Source organism: Tribolium castaneum, chromosome 5 (assembly GCF_031307605.1).
Source record: "Tribolium castaneum strain GA2 chromosome 5, icTriCast1.1, whole genome shotgun sequence".
NCBI lineage: Eukaryota > Metazoa > Arthropoda > Insecta > Coleoptera > Tenebrionidae > Tribolium > Tribolium castaneum.
Genome location: NC_087398.1, coordinates 14,556,963 through 14,577,705, shown reverse-complemented (window position 1 = coordinate 14,577,705; position 20,743 = coordinate 14,556,963). Strand labels below are relative to the sequence as shown.

At 29.4% G+C, this 20,743-nt stretch overlaps 1 protein-coding gene across 7 annotated transcripts in view; it reads left to right on the top strand.

The window, feature by feature from the left end:
- The window catches only part of Rgl (Ral guanine nucleotide dissociation stimulator-like), a 40,907-nt gene extending 21,141 nt beyond the window's left edge, over positions 1 to 19,766 (top strand). For all 7 annotated transcript variants that reach the window (XM_008192991.3, XM_008192992.3, XM_015978248.2 and 4 more), the window contains exons 3-6: positions 5,318 to 5,577; positions 8,811 to 9,117; positions 13,581 to 14,841; positions 19,141 to 19,766. In XM_008192991.3, coding sequence (XP_008191213.1) covers positions 5,318 to 5,577; positions 8,811 to 9,117; positions 13,581 to 14,841; positions 19,141 to 19,262 — 1,950 coding nt within the window. In that variant the 3' untranslated portion in view covers positions 19,263 to 19,766. The remainder of the gene's footprint in view (positions 1 to 5,317; positions 5,578 to 8,810; positions 9,118 to 13,580; positions 14,842 to 19,140) is intronic.
- The last annotated feature ends 977 nt before the right edge of the window (positions 19,767 to 20,743 follow it).

Here is a 20,743-nt window from a genome sequence, read left to right as displayed (position 1 = left end):
GCAAGATTTTTTTAAGAACACAATAGGTTCTCAGCTTATTAGTAAATAAGTAAATTAGTAAATTTTTAAATTTATTATTTAAATAACTGAAATAGATTTGTACAAAATTTATCAAAAATTCTTTTTAAAATTAAATGGTATTTTAGAAATGAGCTGCAATACGAACTCATGTTTTTTTATGATACATTATACAGGGTGTAAAAAAATGGCACATAAGTTCTTCAGTACACAATATATAGTACGTACACCGTCCACCAAACTCTAGAATAATTAAAAATAATGTCTCAATTATTCTTAGCAGTACCTAAACAAGTAAAAATAAGATGTAATCTTTTATTTTCTTAAAATATATTTAATCAGTGATATAACCAAGAAAGAAACCACTACTCTTTTACATCAACAAAACCGAATTATTTCTAATAGTCATCAACACTAAGTTTTAAAAGTTTTAGAAAGCTAAAAAAAATATCTGGCAAAAAAGTAAAAAAATCATAGTTACAACTATAACTACTCTACTTAAATTAAAATAGAGGTATTGCGAAAACACTCAAGTATAAATTTGTTAAAAATGACAATGGCTTGTTTATTACATTTTTTGAGGGTTCCTGAAACGTTTTCTACAACTTACCACCAGAGAGCTTATATGGTATTTTGTGTACACGCTGTATAGTTTTGCATTATTTAAATGTAGCATTTAAAATTGTTTTTAGCTAATTTTGTTCGATTTTGCTAAGTTTTTCGGTTGGTTTGATTTTTTTTACAAAAAAACATTTTTTTAAGAGTTGCAATCAAGAAGATAAAAAATGAAGCAGCCTCTTAAAAATTGAAGTTGAAGTCTTTTAAATTGTACTTCTAAAAATATCAACAATTAAGTATTTCTTCTGTTGTACTCATTAACTCATTATTTATTACATTACATCACTGATTTCAGTAGTTGAAAATTGAAATTTTCAGCTTTTATTCGAAATGTTTTATAGTAAAATAACTTCAATTTTAATATTTAAGCTGATCATTCAATCTCCATAGTAATGTTGCTACAATTCACAGTTAAAATTTGTGTTTATCTTATAAATACCTATTATCTGTTTCAAAACTGTAAAAACGCCAACGTCGCGTTTTCTTTCAAAATTAGCTGTTATAACTTACTCATGCACTTCAAGAAAACAATTTATACTTTTGATGAGAAATGTAAGCATTAATAACTATTTTAAAAGCTTATAATTTTTATTTTATTTAAAAAACCACTTGTTTAAAAAAATAATTCGGTAAAATGCGTTGTCGCTTTTATAGTTTTGAAACAGCTAGTACATATAATTTCATGGTTTCGGGAAAAGGGGGATAAGTGTAAATTTGCATTTTTCGGGAGCATTGCTTTAAGTACAAGTTGGTGCTGTAACTGGGTATGCTATCATAGAAATGGTAATTATTTTCTGTTAAATATAAAACTTAGTAGTCATTTAGGTATAAAATGTACCACATTTTCACCCCTAACAGTCGTCTAAGAAATAAAAGAAGTCCCATTTGCACAATGCAAAAATAAACTTATTCCCTTTTTCTCAGAAACCACGGAATTATAATTTTGATTAGCAGACAAGCACAGAAACAATGAGTCCATTCTTTTTTTTTGTTTTTTTTTTTAATTTGGACTTGGTTGATTTTGTTAGGAAATAAACGTTCTCTCTTTTTTATATTTATATGGAAAAGGGTTACTGGTTTTGCTTTTATGACTTTTCGGACCGTACGTAGATAATAAAATAACAGTTTTAATTGGGTTCTTACTCTGTAATTATTAAATTAATTACGTTGTTGGTTATATTATTACCTTAACAATGATTACAATTACAAATAAACACATCAAAATTATAATGAAAACATGTGTTTTTATCTGCCGTTTATCAATAAAAATAAGTATAATTTTGATGAGCGTTTATTTAAGTAGCCAAAAATTTCTTCATTTTTTTACGTTCTTAATTACAATCTTCTCATTCTCTCACTTTCTCAGTGTTTCAATCTTCCAGTCCTTCAGTTTTTTAATATTTCAACTTTTTAGTGTCTTAGCTAATGGCATTTTTGCAGTTTATTAATTTTTATGCATATCACTTGTGTAGTTTTTTAATTTTTCATTCACTAATTGGCGCTTTACAGAAAGCTACATTTTAAAATTTAAATTTAATTCTGAATTGACCTAATTCTAATTAAGTTGCCATTTATTGTGCATTGACAAACGTCAAGTTAATCGCAAATTAAAATTTAATTGTGATTAAGAGCCTGTTTACAGAACTTTTTAATTGACATTTGTCAGTGCATTTTATTAGATGGTAACTTAATTCGAATTAGTTTAATTCAAAATTAAATCTTAATTTCGCTTTCTGTAAACCAGCCTTAAAACGTTCTGTTAACTGGTTTTCAGTTTATCTTTCAGTTGTATTAATTTAACATTGTTTCAATTTGACAATTTTTTAATTTCTTAGTATTTAGGGCTCTCAATATCGTTTTGTTTCTCAATATTTGAACTTTTTTTACCTTTTAGAAAGTCAGTTCTTTATTTATTGATTTCTCCACCTTTTAGAGTCACATAGTTTTTCATTGCAGTTCCCTTAGTTTCTTGCTTTAATTTCTTCTAGTTTCCTAGTTTTTCAGTGTTCCCAAGTTTTTATAAATATTTCAGTGTCTTGGATGTAATTTTTTCAGATTATTACTTTTTTAACTTTTCAGTTCTATAGTTTGTTCATTTCTTAGTTTTTGTACCGGTTTCGTCAAGTTTTACACTCAGGCACTTTACACCTCTTAGAAGAGAGACACAAAATATGAAATAAATATATTTCACTGGACTGATATCCAATCTCGCTAGAAAAAAAATTTTTTTTCTATTGATTCATTTGTCCAATAAAAAAGAAAAAAAACATTTGACCAAAAAATCATATCAGCTGTTTTTTACATCAATGGATCGGAAATACGAAATAAAATTATTCTGCAAAAATTTGACTTGAAAAAAATCGTTAGAATTGGATTAAAAGCCATTTTGATATTATTCATCGGAAAACTAGCGGCACGGTCCCATCGGGCGGTTTTAAAGCCAGGACCGTAATAAGCACACTAATGTGTTAAAAATGTTTTTATTAAAAAATTACATTAGAAGTTCAAATTGATGACTATTTTGGTCTAAGCACAAACGAATTCTTCGTTTACAATTCGCATGAACTCTTGCCGTAAGATTTAAAGATTAACATTCCATTTACAGTAAACAGATAAAATAAATGGTAATCCGGGCCTGAAAAATTCTTACCAGCTGCCTCAACCTTCAAACCCAACAATGATCGCGTGCCAATTTTACAACAAATGTAATAAATTTTTGAAAACCACCACCCTGATGGAGACCTTTTGTGGAAGTGATTTACAATTTTACCAAAATTCATGGGAAAAAAGCTGCCCCAATTTTAAAACAGAAATTAAAAATCAACGACACATTTTCTCAAAAATTTAATTAGGCACTTCGATACACTACCTTAAAATACACCTATGGACCAAAGATCGTTAACATTAGACTATAGTTAACTAAGCGAAAGTGAAAAAACACACCATACAAGTAATCATTTTAAAAATCGGTCAAATCGTTCTTCTATACAATAAAATCACATACGATTTTTTTTGGAATTTTAGATAAATTACAATGAGGTGAAAAGTGCCTGAGTGTAAAACTTGACGAACCCGGTATAATATGGAGAGTATTTCTCTATATTAGAGAAGACTTTTTTACTAAAGTTGGACTTTTATTACTTTGTAGACGTTATTTATACTCTAGAACGCATTTCACCAAAATATTTTTGATTATACTAGACTGCTTTCAAAAAAATGTGACGTCGTAATAATATTTTTTAAGTGGCATGCTATTATTTTTTTGAGCCTATAAGGATGCTCATTTAGCTGTATTTTCATATTCCTAAAAAAACTTAAATCGAATCCAATAAAATCGGTTCCGTTCATTTAGTTTTAAAAATTAATAAAAAATACAAGCATTAGCTCTTTTAGTTTTAAAAATTAATAAAAAAATACAAAGTGATTTAGATTACTACAGGGTGTACACAATTTATTGTCAAACTTTAGAGTTCTTTATTTTTCTTATTTTAAATGGCAACCCCTATTAATTATATCTATCATTCGATGCGGAATTAAAGAACAAACATTTTTCTATAGCAAATCCTCTCACATTAATTATTAGGATTATTGGATAAAATCTCGTTTTGTCAACTGTTTTGTATAATTAATAATTTTAACAATCTTTTAAGTCATGATAAGGGGCAAGTGTAACCTTAAACGTCAACTTGAAATAAATACCTATGTACATATAATTCTAAAATTGTCCGGACTTCTTCAATTTTATGACTACATTTACTCAAATTTATGTTTTATTTATTAACTTTAGACATGTGAAACGTTTTGTTTGTTTAAAGACAATTTTATAATCTCTGAGAGGCTATAACAAAAAATAGGTTGTCCATTTTAATTTTTGCAAGCTCTCACTTTTACCAATCTTTTTAATTTTTTATTTTATTTTTAATTGAAATGAGCTATACCTACAATTATTAGTACAGCTTTAAATTTGAAGGTTTTTCTTAAAATGCTGAAAACTGCACATATTCTAGTTTTTGTGTAATACATATTTTTAAAAGGACTTTGTTTTCTTTAAAAATATATTTCGGAATTGACAATTAAACGTCTAGGGCGAAGTATTAATGAAGCTAGTTCCAAAAGTGCAAGAAATAATGCCGTGTTTCATTAAAAATAAACATCTGTATAGGTAACTCATTACTGAAATACTCTGTTTTCTAGAGAGTAATTTTAGGTGATGCAGGGGCTTAGATAATAATTGTGGTAATTATTGCGTCAAAAGTTTTTTTTAAAGCATTGTCACTGAGAATTAAAAGTGATCGTTTGTGCATAGAATTACCCTTTTTAATGGAATTTTAAATATGCAAAATGCCGACGTGCCGAAACATCCCGTGTGGTGCAAAACAGCGAATAAATCAATAGAGAGCACTTCCCGCGTTAATATTCCATGAATGAGAGTTATGCGAGAGGTGCGAGTGTTTTAATTAATTAATAAATCGTGACGATCGTGTAATTAAATCCCAGTTGAGACGTGTAAGTGAATTCGTGCGCTTCATCTGATGCAAAAAATAAAATTCCATTTGACATTTTCGCAGAATTATTGGATCAATTCGACTAAATGTCACACTCGCTCGAATTGTAATGAATTCTCTCCAAAGTTCACGTCCGTTTCCATTTTCTCTTGGCACTGATTGGATTCACATTTCAGGATTCAGATGACGAAATCTCCCATTTGGAATGGGAGACGGTCCGTGTCCGTTTCGTCAAAGCTGGCACTTTGAAAAAGCTCGTCGAAGCTCTTTCAACGGACGATGGTGAGCTTGAAACCACATATATTAATGTGTTTTTGGCCACCTATCGGAGCTTTTCTACGCCACGTGAAGTTCTCCGACTGTTGCTTCAGCGCTACGAGGAGCTTTTAGATGCGCCACCCAACGGGAAAATAGATCAGCATGAGCAGCACCGGAAGTAAGCAATTTTTTCTTCTTTTTGTTCTCGCAGTTTTTAATATTTTCACGAAATTCAAGCTACTAATTGTTATTAATAATAAAATAAAACAGATAAAAGTGGTTCTTAACTACTAGAGATTTGGATTAATTGGTTCAAAAGGTCTGTTATATTTGAATTGTTTTTATTTTGTTGAGTTAGAAACAGAAGTAGCAAAGAAGGTTTTTTATTATAAATTCTAAGAGAATTTTATTATAAATCGTTATAAATCACTGAATAGGATAATATTAGGTTTTAAACAAAAATTAATCTCTTAAAAAAGGTTTAATTTATGTTACATGTTACATAAATCTACCTTTTTTAACAATAATTATTGCTGTCTTTTTTCTGTCGATTATCTTTTGATTTGTTAAATAAAAATTTGTCTTATTTACAAGATTCTTAATTTTCGTAAATTTGCAAATTTTGAAAAAAAAGTTTAATTAATTCAACAATATTTTTTGAAATGAATACTTTGTCTTATTTTATTCAATCTGCTGTTTTTTAGTTGTTAATGTTTTGTTGGATGAATGCCATAAATCGCCAATTGTTCTGATAAAAATTCGTCTTCAATTGATGCAGAAAGTTGTAAAAGTGGGTTCTGAATATTCTACGCCTCAAAACTCAAAAAATTTTATAATGAAAAAAAAAAACGTAAAAAAACACCATACTTGTCTAGACGATAAAATTATATTTTTATCAAAATTAAATTTCTCATTAAAAAAGTTCAATTAATCGAACAAGATGCTTTGAAATGAGATGATTTGGCTTGTTTCATTCAATCTGCTTTTTTTAAATGGATTGTTTTGTTGGAGGAATGCTTTAAATCGCCAGATTTTCTAATAAAAAAAATTATTATTACAATCGATGCTGAAAGTTTGTTCTGATTTTAGTATTTGTTTTTTAAGAATGGTTCTTATTAAAAAAAAGGTTTAAATTACAGTAAAATTGATGCTTTTTCATCTAGATTTTTAATAATCGGCCTTACTGTGTTGAATAGATGTTAGATATTGCAAATTAGATCGTATGTTAGGTAGCCTTATTGAAGTAATTTTTTTACTGAGACAATAAATTTCAAAAACAAGTTTCAATTTTGTATTTCTCGCCAATTGTACTGTACAGTACTTTAGTTTAACTAAATTTATTTTTAAACTAGAATTTAACTCTTTAAGGAAATAATTGCCTAATTTTTGTATAGAAATAGAAAAGATTTGATATGAGTTGTTTTGGGTTGTTTTGTTCCAATTTATGATTTTCCTATAGTTGCTGTGTTGTTGGTGCCGGAGATTGCAAAATTGGCAGATTTTTCTTGTGAAACTACGTTCCAGAAAATCGCAAGCACAACAAAACCAATATCTAGCAAATTTTAATGAGCTTTTAAAGCTTTTTTTAGTGAAAAAAATTAAACAACTTTTAATTATTGGGGATTGGGGGCTTAAGAACCATTTGCAAGATAGTACGGACTGTTTATAACAGAGTGTAGGATTGTTGTAGGTATTAAAAGTTTGCCGCTTCTTTCAAGAAAAAATAAACAATGTTAGTATATGAAAAATTTGTTTTTATTTGTGGCCTAAGTAGATAAAAATTGGTATTTTTCAGAATTTCATAGAAATAAAATAATTAAATGCGATAAATTCAATTCTACACTTTTTTATAAACAGGCTGTATAATTTTTCATGTAGCGCAGATAGAAAATCAATAAACAATGGTATGAAAATATTATAAAAAGAAATTAGGAAATTCGTATTAAGAAAATAGTTTAGTTTATTCAACAATGTAACTTTAAAGTGGATTGTTTCGTTCAGTCTGTCTTGTGTGAAGAATTTTCTATATATTTTGTTAACTAATTGTCGGCAATGACAAGATTTTGTAATAAAAACTTCCATTTATTTAATCGATGTAAAATGTTACAAAAATTATTTATTTTTTTACCTTATCTTATTCAATTTAACTCATTTTTCAATAATACTCTTTTTTTACGTAAAAAAAATAGAACCTAATTAATGCTTCACATTTAGCTTTTTAAAGAATTAATCTTTTTTTAAAAAACTTGTCTTTTAAATTATTTCTGTCGATATAGAATAGAAAATCACAACTGTAAATATTTTGTATTTTTTTGGAAACACTTCATAATTGATTTCTTTATTAAAAAATTAATTGTTCAGTTTATGCAAATTACCTGTTTCAAAACTGTAGAAATGCCAACGTCTCATTTTCTCTAAAAGTTAGTTGTTGTAAATTGCTCATGCACTTCAAAAAATTTCTGTAGTTTTGAAACAGCTAATACATAAAATAAAAAAGGTGCAAAAATGTTTTCTGCAGGTAATTTTTCAGTTTATTTTGTTCAATTTAACTAATATTTTTCAATGAGAATCATTTTTATTTAAATTAAACAATTGCTGAATTAATTTTTGTCATTAAAAAAAACTACAAAAAACTTATATTGTATCGAAAATCATTCTTAAAAAAAATCGTTTAATTTAGGCGACATTATGCTTTGAAATAAGTTATTGTGGCTTGCTTCGTGTAATTTGACTACTTTAAAAATTATTCTTCATATTTTGTTTAATAAATGTTAGAAAACGCTGTCTCTGCTTTTTTTGTTCAGTATAAAAACTGAAGGAAAGTAAACGGGGAATCGTTTTATTTTTTTTAATATTTTGTTTCGTTTTGACAATCTAATTTTTAATAGTTGAATTTTTCTTGTGAGTGAGTGCCAGAATATATTGAAAAATAATATGCCAATTTGTTACTTAAAAATTTTTCTTATTGAAGACTTTTGTCGCGTTAAATTTATATTTTTCGAAGTATGAAATAATTATTACGTATTTTATGCAGAAATAAGGTTTGAAATTTGTGATTTTGGGCTGTTTTTCATTCTAACCTTATTTTACATATGATTGTTGTTGTTATTCTGTGAAATTAATGCCGGAAACTGAGATTTTAAGTTTGCTTTTTCTGAGAGATTTTTTTGAATCGATTTAGAAAATTGCAAGAACGACACAACAAACATTAATCTAATTGAACTTTTTAATAATAATAAAAAATATAAAATTCAAATAAAATCGAAACATTGTAACTTGCTATTAAAGGTCCAAGAAGCTAAGAGCCACTGGTTTAGCAAAAAGGAAATCAAAAAATTAAATTCGTATAAGAATTAGTTCTTGTTTATAAAGGAAAAAAATGGGCCCATGTTTACAATGTTTTATTTGAAGGACTCTCGTTTCGGCGCTGCACGTCTGGTTGGATAGTTACCCGGAGGATTTCAAGGATCCTCCGAATTATACCGCACTTAACCATTTGCTTCATTTCTGCGAGGAGTTTCTTCCTGCGACTGAATTACACGCCAAAGTGCAACACAGGTTGGAGAGGTATAGCAGGGAAGCTCAAGCCGATCCTTTGCTGGTGCCACCCCCAGCGTTTGCTTTGAGGGCGGCGGCGGCAGCAGCCGGATGGAAAGTCTATAAACTTCCGGATGTACCGGTGCGACATTTTGCCGAACAGCTTACGAGGATGGATGTGGTGAGTCAGCAAGAATTGTTGTTTTTTCACAATTTTAATAGATGAAGTGTTGATAGAAGTTTGTTTGGAAGTTTGAGTTTAAATTCTAAACAAAAATTTTGAGACGTTGATCAGCGGTTTGTTGAAAAATATATCTATTTCTGGTATATCTTTTTTTTGTAATACATTATTCATCGTTTACAGGGTGATTGACACAAAAAGGTTACGTTTTTGATGGTAATTGAGATGTTGTGATTTAATTCGAATTTTAAAGACGATGTTTTACAATTAAAACTATACATTTTGATACAAGATGCAAGTATGGTAATTTATGCGAATTAATTTTTAATGGAAGAATAACTTTGATATTTCCTATTTATTTTTGTCTTTTAATACTTTTAAAATGTAAATTTGTACTTGTTAAGTCTAAAAAATATTATTATTGAATCTCAAAGTTTGAAACAATTGTTTTTTATGAACCAATAATTATTTCCAAAGTTATGTAGCTACTTTATTTTCTTTTTTCAAGAGATGTAAATGGTTAAGACTGGGCCATCCTCAGGTATGTGGCGTCTTTGTCACCTCTCTTTATAAGGCAGTAGAACATGAGATTTATTTTTATTATTTTCCTATTAGCAAATTTATTCGTAGTAATTTTAATAAGTCACTTTGTCAGTTTTAGTTTTTGACTTATTTTGAAAACATTATTCGTCTGCAAACATCGCCTTAGAAAATTTAAAGACAAAAACAAAACAGGGACAAAGTCGGAAGTACTAACAATTTTTGAAATTTGGAGGGTGAAAAAAGAAGTCGAAGGATGAAAAGCAAAGTCATAAAAAAACCTGTTCTGTAATTTTTATCAGGAAATTATTATTGAAATTATTGTATATACGCTTTGGAGAAACCTAAACGTACTTGACTAAAAAAACATTCATTGAATATTCGAGAATTGTAAGAAATAAATATTCTGGAAATTTTACGAAAAAATGTGAATACCTTTAAAATTTTAAACAATATACTCAAACGTTTAAGCCCGAAATTTATTCTAAACAAAAAAACAAAACAAAAAAGTCAAAAAAGTGAGGCTATCAAGCCGAAATCATACTTGAAAATTTGATTTTGATTTCGACTTACAACCCTTATGTTACTGAAAATTTTAACATTTGCAATTTGTAGTGAATGTAACAATGTAAGAATTTAAGGTGTCGTTCACTTCTATTTTAATTTATTGCACTTAAAACGTCTTTCATTACATAAAGCTTATAAGTTATAACAATGACAACATTGTTGTAGTTTCGTTTCCTGCAATCTGTGATCTGTATAACTATAAAATCCAAAAATTAACCAGGATGCGGAAATCGTGCAGTAATTTACAAGATATACACTAGATATAACAAAAATTTTGAAATATCTAAAACTAAATTGAAGGAAATTGATAACATCAAACAATCAAAAATCTAAAATACTTAAAACTCTGAAAAAGTGAAACTTGAGTCAAAAAATCGAAATTGAAAGTTCAAAAATAAATCGAAGAAGTTAAACGCTCGAATAAAATCTGAAGAAACAGCAAAGCTAAAAACAAAAAAAGTACAGGTACCAGAATTGTAACTGAAACATAATAAGAAGTTTAAAATAAATAAAAAACTAGAAAATTAAAACATTTGAAATCTTGGTAAAACTGAAATTAAGGCGAAATTTTTAATTTTATGTATATTGTTTTTTGATTTATGGTCAGAGTTACATTTTTTTATTTTAGTTTTTTCACATACGAGATACTGGTGTTTCGTGAAGTTTTCTTAATTCTTCAGTGATTTATGTGTCGTTTTCACTTTACAGATTTCTTAGTTTTATTTTTTTATGTTCTCTCATTGTAATTTTTTTCGATTCACATTTTAGTGAATCACTTTAATAAAAATTCAACACTATTTTCGTCTTCAACAAAAAACAACAAAAATATAAAATTCAATACATACAACATACAACGTGGTTTCTAAAGGTTAATTAATGTGCAAACAAACTTAAAATAGGTATTTAAAAATTCTACAAAATTATACAGGGGTCTAAGCGATTTGAAAAAGTCTGTTATTGATCTGTAAATATTATAATCAGTAATCTTTTTTTACAAAAACCGAAGGTATACTAACTCTCTGACTTATCCAAAATTATTTTCAAGTGTACAGAGTGCTGCATTTGGATGTCAGATTAGGGGATCTCCGAAACTAAGAGGTTTAGAGAAAAACAAGTGGCACATTCTCGGCTCCGTTTTTTGAGAAAATAATTTTGGTCAAAACCGCTTCTCGCTATCGTTTTTTGTTTTCGACTTATAAACAAAAGCTGACATTTTAACAAAATCTTAAAAAATTCATACCTTCCTTATTATAAAAGATACACATTTGAAACAAAGACAGTATAGACGCACTTTTTTAATAGAATTTAATAATGTTATCAGCGATTTTTTTTAACCTTTCGTTTACCTATAATAACAAAGTTGTATTTTTTTTAAATAGGAATCATAGTAGGCCATGATATTTTCCAAAAGCTTTTAGTTATTAATTTTACGCATTGGGGACTTTTTGTTTTTCGATAAACAATTTAATAATCTTTAAGAAGCAAAAACAAAATACAGTATAAATTCTCAACAACGGACACCGATGGTGAATTTTTAATTGTCCGTTGTGAAGAGTGTGTCCACTAATGGGAGGTGTAAATTTTAGGTTTGGTTACGTTTCTACAAAAAAGTCCGTTGTGAAGAGGTGTCCGTTATTCGGAAGTGTCCATTAAGAAAGGTTTACTGTATAGGAGGTTCTACATGTTTACCTTTTTTAAGTTATTCAACTTTTAAACATTTTCTTATTTTTTTTATGTTCCTAATTGCAATGTACTAAACAATTGGTGCAGATTTAGGTTTTAACTTGGTAAAAGTTCTACTTTTCTAGTTTCCTAGTTTTTGTATAATAAATAAAAAAGCGGGTTTTCGTGAAAAAAAAAATCAAATGATTATTTCAAAAACTAAGCACAATCGACCAATACAAATTAAGATCAAAATTATCAGTAGTAATAACTACGTACAATAATGCAACAAACTTCAGCACTTTTTCAACTCGCTGGGACACCCTGTTTCAAAATCTTAAAAAAAGGCTGTAATTTGTTCTTCTTGGTCTCTAGCTTCCATTGATTAAAAAAATGTTGCGGTTTTTCGTTTTAAAACAATTTTTTTGTGCTTTATCGCGATTTCTTTAACTCTGTATAAGTGGTGGTATTCTCTATCTCTGTTATACTGTTACGTTTATAGAATGTTAGCATCAGTGCTCTGTTATGACATGACACCGCCTTATAGAGCTGCCTAATCTGCGATTTTCTAACTCTCTCTCTGTTAAAATAAGGGTAACAGAGTTCCCATTGGTTCGAAAATGTAATTTTAGAGATAATGGCAGTCGATTTTGATGTATGGCTTACTACTTGATTCAAATATTTTATTCGAAAATGTCAAGTTTTAATAAAATAATCATTTCGAATTTGGTATCGCAAAAAGTTTCACTAAAATGTTAAAAACAAGTGAATGCAGAAGACGAGTGCAGATCAAGGCAAAGAATATCCTTATTTATTGAAAAAAATCACATTTTTTGTTTTGAGATAATTTCTGTCGGATCTCGTGTCGGATTAGGTAATCAAATTGAAATCAAATTATTTTATTCTGTGCTGTACAAAAGGTGAAACAGAATTTGGAAGAAACGAAATAACTATTGAAAGACAAGAAATTTAATTTGAAATAAATAATACAAATTAAAAATTTGTTTCCAAAATGAGTACACAGTGTTAATTTTTTTATTTATACAAATTTTGGTTCCTGACGAATTTTAAGTTGCGTTCATTGCCACTTAGGATTGCCAAAGATTACCTTTGCAACATTATGGATAATTATACCAGTTGATTTTTTTCTAAGACCAATCTTATCCCCTTTCTTCGTTTCCTATACTTCAAAAACCAAAGGTCGAATTGTTTGCGTGATTCTAAGCTTCTAGTTTATCCACTTATTACATTTTTAATGCAATTTCTTGTTAATTTGGTGAAACATCGTAAAAATTCACGATCTATCACTGTCACTGTTATTTTATGGAGAGATTTTTGCCGCTGTTATTTAACAGACAATGTTACTGTAGCAATTTTACTAACAGAGGGTAACAGAGTCTACGGAATAGGAATTTAAATAACAGCTGTAATTTTTACAGTAATAGAGCAATAAGATAGTAACAGAAGTTAGAGAAAAGCACCATTAGTCACATAATTTTTAAACCGAAAAACACATCTAAACCCCGCTTACGATATCTCTTACACGTTGGAAAACATTTGAAAATCGAGGAGATATGTATTTTACATACAATACGATGCTACTTTATATTCAGAGCATTAAAATTCCCACAAACTTCATCACTGTAACACTTTCTTTACTCCAACTTTTTTTCATTGTTATAATTTTTTTCCAGGACCTTTTCAAGAAACTCGTCCCTCACCAATGCCTAGGCGCCGTATGGTCCCGTCGCGACAAAAGCCGCTCCCATGAGGCGGCCACCGTCTTAGCCACCGTCAACCAATTCAACGCCGTTTCATTCCGCGTCATTTCGTCAATTCTAGTCGAACCCGGTCTCAGACCCATAGACAGGGCACAAATAATCACATGCTGGATAGACATAGCACAAGAACTGCGCCTCATAAAAAACTTCTCAAGTCTAAAAGCCATCATTTCGGGCTTACAGAGCAACCCAATCTATCGATTACACCGCACTTGGCAGTCCATACCTAAGGAAAAAATCGAACTCTTCGACGAACTCGCCAAAATCTTCAGCGAGGACAACAACCAGTGGACACAACGGGAATTGCTGATGCGCGAAGGCACAGCCAAATATGCCGACACAGTCGGCGAAAACGACAAACAGCTCCAGAAAATCTTCCAGAAACAGAACCACCACACGGCGAATATCTCCTTCGGGACGATTCCCTATTTGGGGACGTTTTTGACCGACTTGACCATGATTGACACAGCGATTCCCGACGTTATTGGCGATGGTTTAATCAACTTTGATAAAAGGCGCAAAGAGTTTGAGGTTTTGGCTCAGATTAAGTTGCTCCAAGGGGCTGCCAACGCGTACCGTTTCGATGCAGATCCGGCTTTTGACCGTTGGTTCGATTCGATTTTGGTGTTGGACGATAGAGAGGCGTACCAGCTTAGTTGTCAAATCGAGCCGGGGAATAACGGCTCAAAATTGAAGAAAAAAGCGTCAGGGCATCAGAAAAACGACTCGATTGCGAGCACTTCGAGTAGCAACAGTTCGCAGTTTTATTGCGATATTGATAGTATGCCCAGTTCGCCGCATAATAGCATCGATCGTAAACTGAGTCCGTCGCAAATGTCGAATTCGAGTAGTAATTCGTCGCTTCCGTCGTTGGACGTTTCGTTGAATAGTTCGCATTCTGGTGGTGCGAGTAATAAATTGCAAGTTCCGTACGTGGGGAACAATACGGGGACGTTGAGTCCGAGTCATTCGCAGAAGAGTAGTCCAGATTTTTATATTATTAAAGTTACTTATGAAACGGATAGTGTGGAGACTGATGGGATTGTCTTGTATAAGAGTATTATGTTGAGTAATAATGAGAGGACGCCGCAGGTTATCAGGAATGCGATGTACAAGTTGGGGTTGGAAGGGAATCCTGATAGATATACGCTAGCGCAAGTTTTGCCCGATAAAGGTTTGTATCAAATAATTAATCATTGATTAACGTCTGCTCCATTGTATTAAGTACAAAGTAATTGTGTGTTCTTGAATTTTTTTGCAAAATAATAAATTTCAAAGGGTTATGATCAGTGTGAGGAAATTTTATGGGCGAAGGTTAGTGCATGGGCGCGCGCTTGCAGTCAGATAAACCTTTAAATCGAAATGTTGTGGAACAGCTTGTATTGTTGATATAAGTTAGGAAAGAGTATTAAAAAATGTTTAGACAAAGAATTTTTTGTTTCAACCCTCGCGAAGGGGCTGAAAAGACGTTTTAGCTAAAAATTTGCAAACACCTAAAATTGGACACATTTTGCGTTTACATGCTCATATCTTCCTTCTGGATAAAGATAGAAACTCCGTTTTTTTTGCAAACAAATTTTCAATAAATGCAGATTTATACGTAGTTTAACAAGGTTGAGTTTTGATAAAGGAAAACCAAAAAAATTACATTTTCTTGTAACGTTGCATAATTGTGTAGTGAAATTTTCGAGATGCGAGAAAGTTTTTTAATTTAAAAGATAGACTTCCACATAATCGAGACGAAATAAAGCTAATACTTGAAATAAATTTTTAGTGCAAGAATCATTTCGTTATCTGTAAGACTCACCAAGTTGTTGCAATTTAAAATTACTGCAAAATGCGCCTGAGGTGAAACCGAACCGTATTTCCCTCTGAAGCGTGTTCATCGCCTTTGATAACATTTCGAGAGCTAAAAATCGTAATTCGTAAATAATTAAAAAATAATTAATGTCACTTATCTATTAATATTATACCTTTACTTTTAACCGCCCTAACTCTCTGTTAATTTTAATAATATCTGAAAAGTCAAAAGAACATTTTTATCTCATGTACTTATTTAAAAAGCATAAAAGTGACCCAGTAGAACTAGATTACGAAATTGTAATTCATTTCAAAGTATTCTTTGGTGTGACATTAATATTTTTTAATTATTTACCATTTTTAGCCCTTGAAATGTTTTCAACCACACCACGTTTCAAAGGGAAATACGCTGCGATTTCACCTCGAGCACATTTTGTAGATAACTAAATAATCCTTCTTTAAAGTCCTTTTTAAAAAATATACAAATCGTAACGTTTCTGACGAATCAATCGGTAACATTAAACAAATAAACATGTGCAAGTACTCAAGATTTCATAATTAGTTTTTTGAAATAATAATAATAAGTAGCAATTGATTTACAAATTTTCAAAATTTTGTTATGATGTGACGACTGTAAAAGTTATGAAATGTAAGTGGTGAGTCCAAACCAGCAAATAGAAAAATTAAAACAAACCAGATTTTGTATCTACACAATAAATACAGGGTCGCTAAAAATGATGGATATACAGCTACACTATATCATGAAAACTAATTGAAATTGACTTCTAGACCATAAACACCGTGTATGCTTTAAAGTATTTAAATTCTATCGTCTCACATGTTTACCAAATTTCTGTCTTCATTTGTTCTAGGGATAGAAGGCAAACTTGATTTTTTACAATGTAAAATGTAAAGTAATTGTAAGCGTCAAATTTATTATTTAAGGTTCTGTGATGAAACACTTGCTTACCTTATTACAGAAAAATTAAAAATATCTTATTTTAGAAAAAATTTGTTCCTTCGAACTAATAAAATTTTGTTAGCTTTGGAAATGTTTTCTTTATAAGAAGATTTATTAGCTCTTTGTAGCCTGAACTTTGATCAAGAAATAAGTGAATGTTAAAAATAATTGTTGAAATATCACAATTAACTAAAAAGAACACATTTTAATAAAAAAATATTTCGCTGTATCCATACTTATTAGAGGGACCTTGTATACAAATACGTAGTGAGTCGCACCAGCGTTTAATGTTTTTCTCTATGTATGTGATTTTTTTCATAATTTTTCTACCCTTCCTTACAATTAAAATAAAAAATATGAAAATATTAATAGGAATTTTATGATTTTTTATGATTTAGTGTTATTCTAACTAAAACAACAATGCTTAAATGATGTTTTTGAGCAAAAAAATTTGTATAAAATTTAGTCTAAATGAATTTTCGAATAGATTTTTGATGTTTACATAAGTAATTATTTTTTGGGGTTGGCGACATTTTTGTACTTAATTAATTAATTTTAATTATAAGGAATTGTCGAGAAACTTTGAAAAAATCACATGCATAGAGAAGAAATCAAATTTTCCGGTTTTAAATTTGCCACGAAAACAAAAATATCTACCTAACCGGATTTCTCATTTCTCGATTTATTTTGTTTTTCTTGAATTAAAATTTCGAAAGTACAAAAACCATTCTTTTTCCGTCGATTTCTCGTCACTTTTTTTTGACCACGAATAAGATTTCACAGGAGTTTTTGCTTTATTGTTTTGAAAAGATTTGTCCAGAAACCTTACGGTTAACTGAAAAAGATAAACAGAAAGACAAAAAAGTGGGAGAACAGGTGCTATAAAAGAACTTAAATGTTAAAAACTCCCTTACCTCTCAATTAAAATTGTTAAAATTTTTATCATTTATTACCTGCTGATATGTGCTGTTAGATGTTTTTTATGTCTGTACGGTCTATCTCTAAAAAAATTTGAATTGTTTTTTGAAAAAATAATAATAGGGGTCGAACCGCATCCTGCTGTTCTAATTCTATTTTTAATTTTTAATTTTAAACAAATGTTGGCATTTTCAATTAAAAGAAATCAGATACTTTGGAGCATTCCAAAGCGATTTAGCTCGTTTATAAGCTAGGAATTATGAATAGAATCAAGATATGTTAACAACTAATAATAAAAACATCGTTTTCAACCAAAATAAAGCGATTAACGATTTTCAGTTCTGTCTATAGACGAGAAATCAACGAAACTCAATTTATTTTAACAAAAGTAATTAGAAATTCTTTATTTTTGGCCAAAATAAGACGTTTTGAGTCGCTCCAAAGCATTGGAAATCTGCATATTTCGACAAATACTACTCGTAAGTCCAAAAATCGTTCTTCTTGGAAAAAGTTATAATATGTATTATAATTTAAAAGGCATTTTGAAGCTAACTAAAAAACTCACGTATCTTATCAAAACCAACTCAAAAAAAACTTTATTTTAAGCCAAAATAAAGTGCTTTGGGCCTATTTAGCCCATTTATAAGAGAGGTAACATGAAAAAAACTATATATTTTGCCAAAACTAGTACTTAGCTCATAGTTTTCACCCATAATAAGGCGACTTGGCGATTTCCAATTATTTAGCTTACTCGTATAATAAACGAGGGATCATCGAATATCAACTTATTTCATCAAAACTACTAAGCAAATATTTTTTTCTGGACAAAATAAAGCTATTTAAGCAGTTCCGAATCGATTTTTTTCCTTCGAAAGCAAGGAGCTTTCTCTAAATGAAATGCAAAAGCATTATTATAGATATTGGCGAAAATAATGAATTTTGAGTCATTTACATGAGCAAGGACTCATTGAATATCTTTTCCAAAAATTACCATTTTAAACAAGGCAAACAAAGTTGTGCAACCCGAAAGACATTTTACAAGGAACGTTTTACGTTGAATGATAGAAGTACTACTAAAATTTTACCTAACTGAACCAAAGGAATGATGTAAATTTAATTAGAATAAAGATATAAAAATTAAAAGCTTAGTAACAAAAAAATTTTTATTTTTTGATAACTAATTGATATAACAATTATAATAGTAATTAATAGTACTATTTACTAGTTGTTAAAGAAACCGTTTTGTTAAAATTTTCAACTCACAAAAACGTCATTTAATTTTCCAGCAACTTTTTGTCTTAATCCAATATTAAACTTATAGAGCTTACGTATCAAGTTTACAAATTTTAAAATCACTGCTAATTATGCAAACACTGCTAAAATATTGTTAAATTGAACCAAAAATTGAAAATTACCAATTAACAAAAATAGAATTTGTTTTTAAGAAAATCTTAGGTAACTATTTGCTGCAAAGGTGGGCACAAATAGGTTTGGCTGATCATTGATTTCTGTTACATTACTTAAAAACTTTCGAGTACCAAAAATACAGAGGAAGGTGCTTTTTTGATGTATTTACAATGAGAATCTCTGAAATTTGGGCGCTTCTCGTTATTGTTTTTTATTGTCATCTTATGAACACAAGGGGCCCTTTTAGCGAAATATTTGAAAAATCTTATGTTTTCTACGTCGAACGTTTGTTCAATTATTATTTGTTGAGTTAGACATTTTATTGGACTTAATAAAAATTGTGGCATTATTTAAAAAAAATTGTTAAGATGAAATATTTTTTTGCAGAGATGGTCCTTCCATCAAATGCTAATGTCTACTACGCCGTGAATCCCGCCTACAACTTGAATTTTATTCTGCGTCCGAAGAAATCCGAAGAGTCTGACACTAGTATGAAGAAAGGGAAGTGAAGCCGCTACATAATAGGTGCAATTTAATTTAATTAAATGGTAAATGAAATGAGCTGTTTTTGACAAATAACGGAACAAATAACAACTGTGATAAAAAGCACAAATACTCTCTTTTTACATCACATTTTACGTTTTTATTTTTATTTATTTATTGCGATGAGGATTTGAAATGTGCTGAAGTAACCATATGGCATGGATTGTTTTATTTATTTCACTTTTTTAAATTAATTTAAAGCTTTACTTTTTGTGTAATTAATGTAAATTAATAATGGGCTAAGTATTGTAAATGTGAACAAATGTAATTTATTGTACTTATTAATGTAGAGTGTGTTAAGTAGGACCAACTTTTTCACCTTTAGCCTGACTAATTAACAAGCATTACTAGTGACGTGGCAAATTTGTTAATTACTCTAATGGTACTTAATTTAGACAATATCAATTTCAATATTTTCTGTAGCATCTTTCTAATGTACCTATTTTTGTAATAAAGGAAATTATACAGAACTCGTGTTTCTTCTTAACCCACAATCTAAAAATCCCTAATTAATTACTCTTTCATCACTTTGTGAAATGGTCCAAAATAAATTTTTCTATAACTTGGAAAAGCTGCCAGTGGCGGTTAGAGGGCGCCACGTCCTCAAGTTCGAAGTGTTTGAAGCAAAATAATATTCCATAGTTAATTAAACATTTAATAAAAGATTAATTAAAATATACATTTTCTTTCTCTAATTAGTGAAAAAAATATGAACGCACTTTTAGCTAAATAAGCTAAATTTTTAAGTATTTTTATTAAATTAAACGTTTTGTAGAAAGAAGTTTGTATTAGGTGCCGAAAAAAATGGTTTATGTCAAGAAAAAAGACATTCGTTGTCATTGATAAACATTTTGCTTCCTGTAAGTTACAGAAATTGTGTTGCCTTAAAGATGATGAAGTAATAGATTTCTAAACATAAGGCTGGCTTACAAACCCACATAATTGCAATTAGTTGAAACAAGGTGCACATGATATTTAAATATTTGAAAACACGATAGAAATTAAAAATTAAATACTCGAATGCCGCAGTAGTGAGTAGCGCAAATCAATATAAGATTTCCTATGTTCCTAAAAATGTTGTTTATAACAACAAAACGATTTATAAAGTTTATGAACATAAATAATATTTTTTAAAGCTATTTTTACACACAAGATTTTTTGTCCCGTCTGTCATATGTAAACAAAAGATAAATTAATTAGAAGTCGTTGCGCATTACCTTATTCTTCGATTTTGTGGTTTCAAAATTTTCAACAGGTTCCACCTTTTAATTTAAAAATATCTGCTGGAATTAATGTCTTTTAAATTAACACAATTTTAACGATTGTTCAACGATAAATATGTGAGGTCATTTTTGTGTTTCGTCCGTCAGTTTTTATTTTTTTCCTTGCTCGTATTTCAATTAAAAAATGCATATATCTAAAAAAAATATCTAAAATAGTGCTTTAT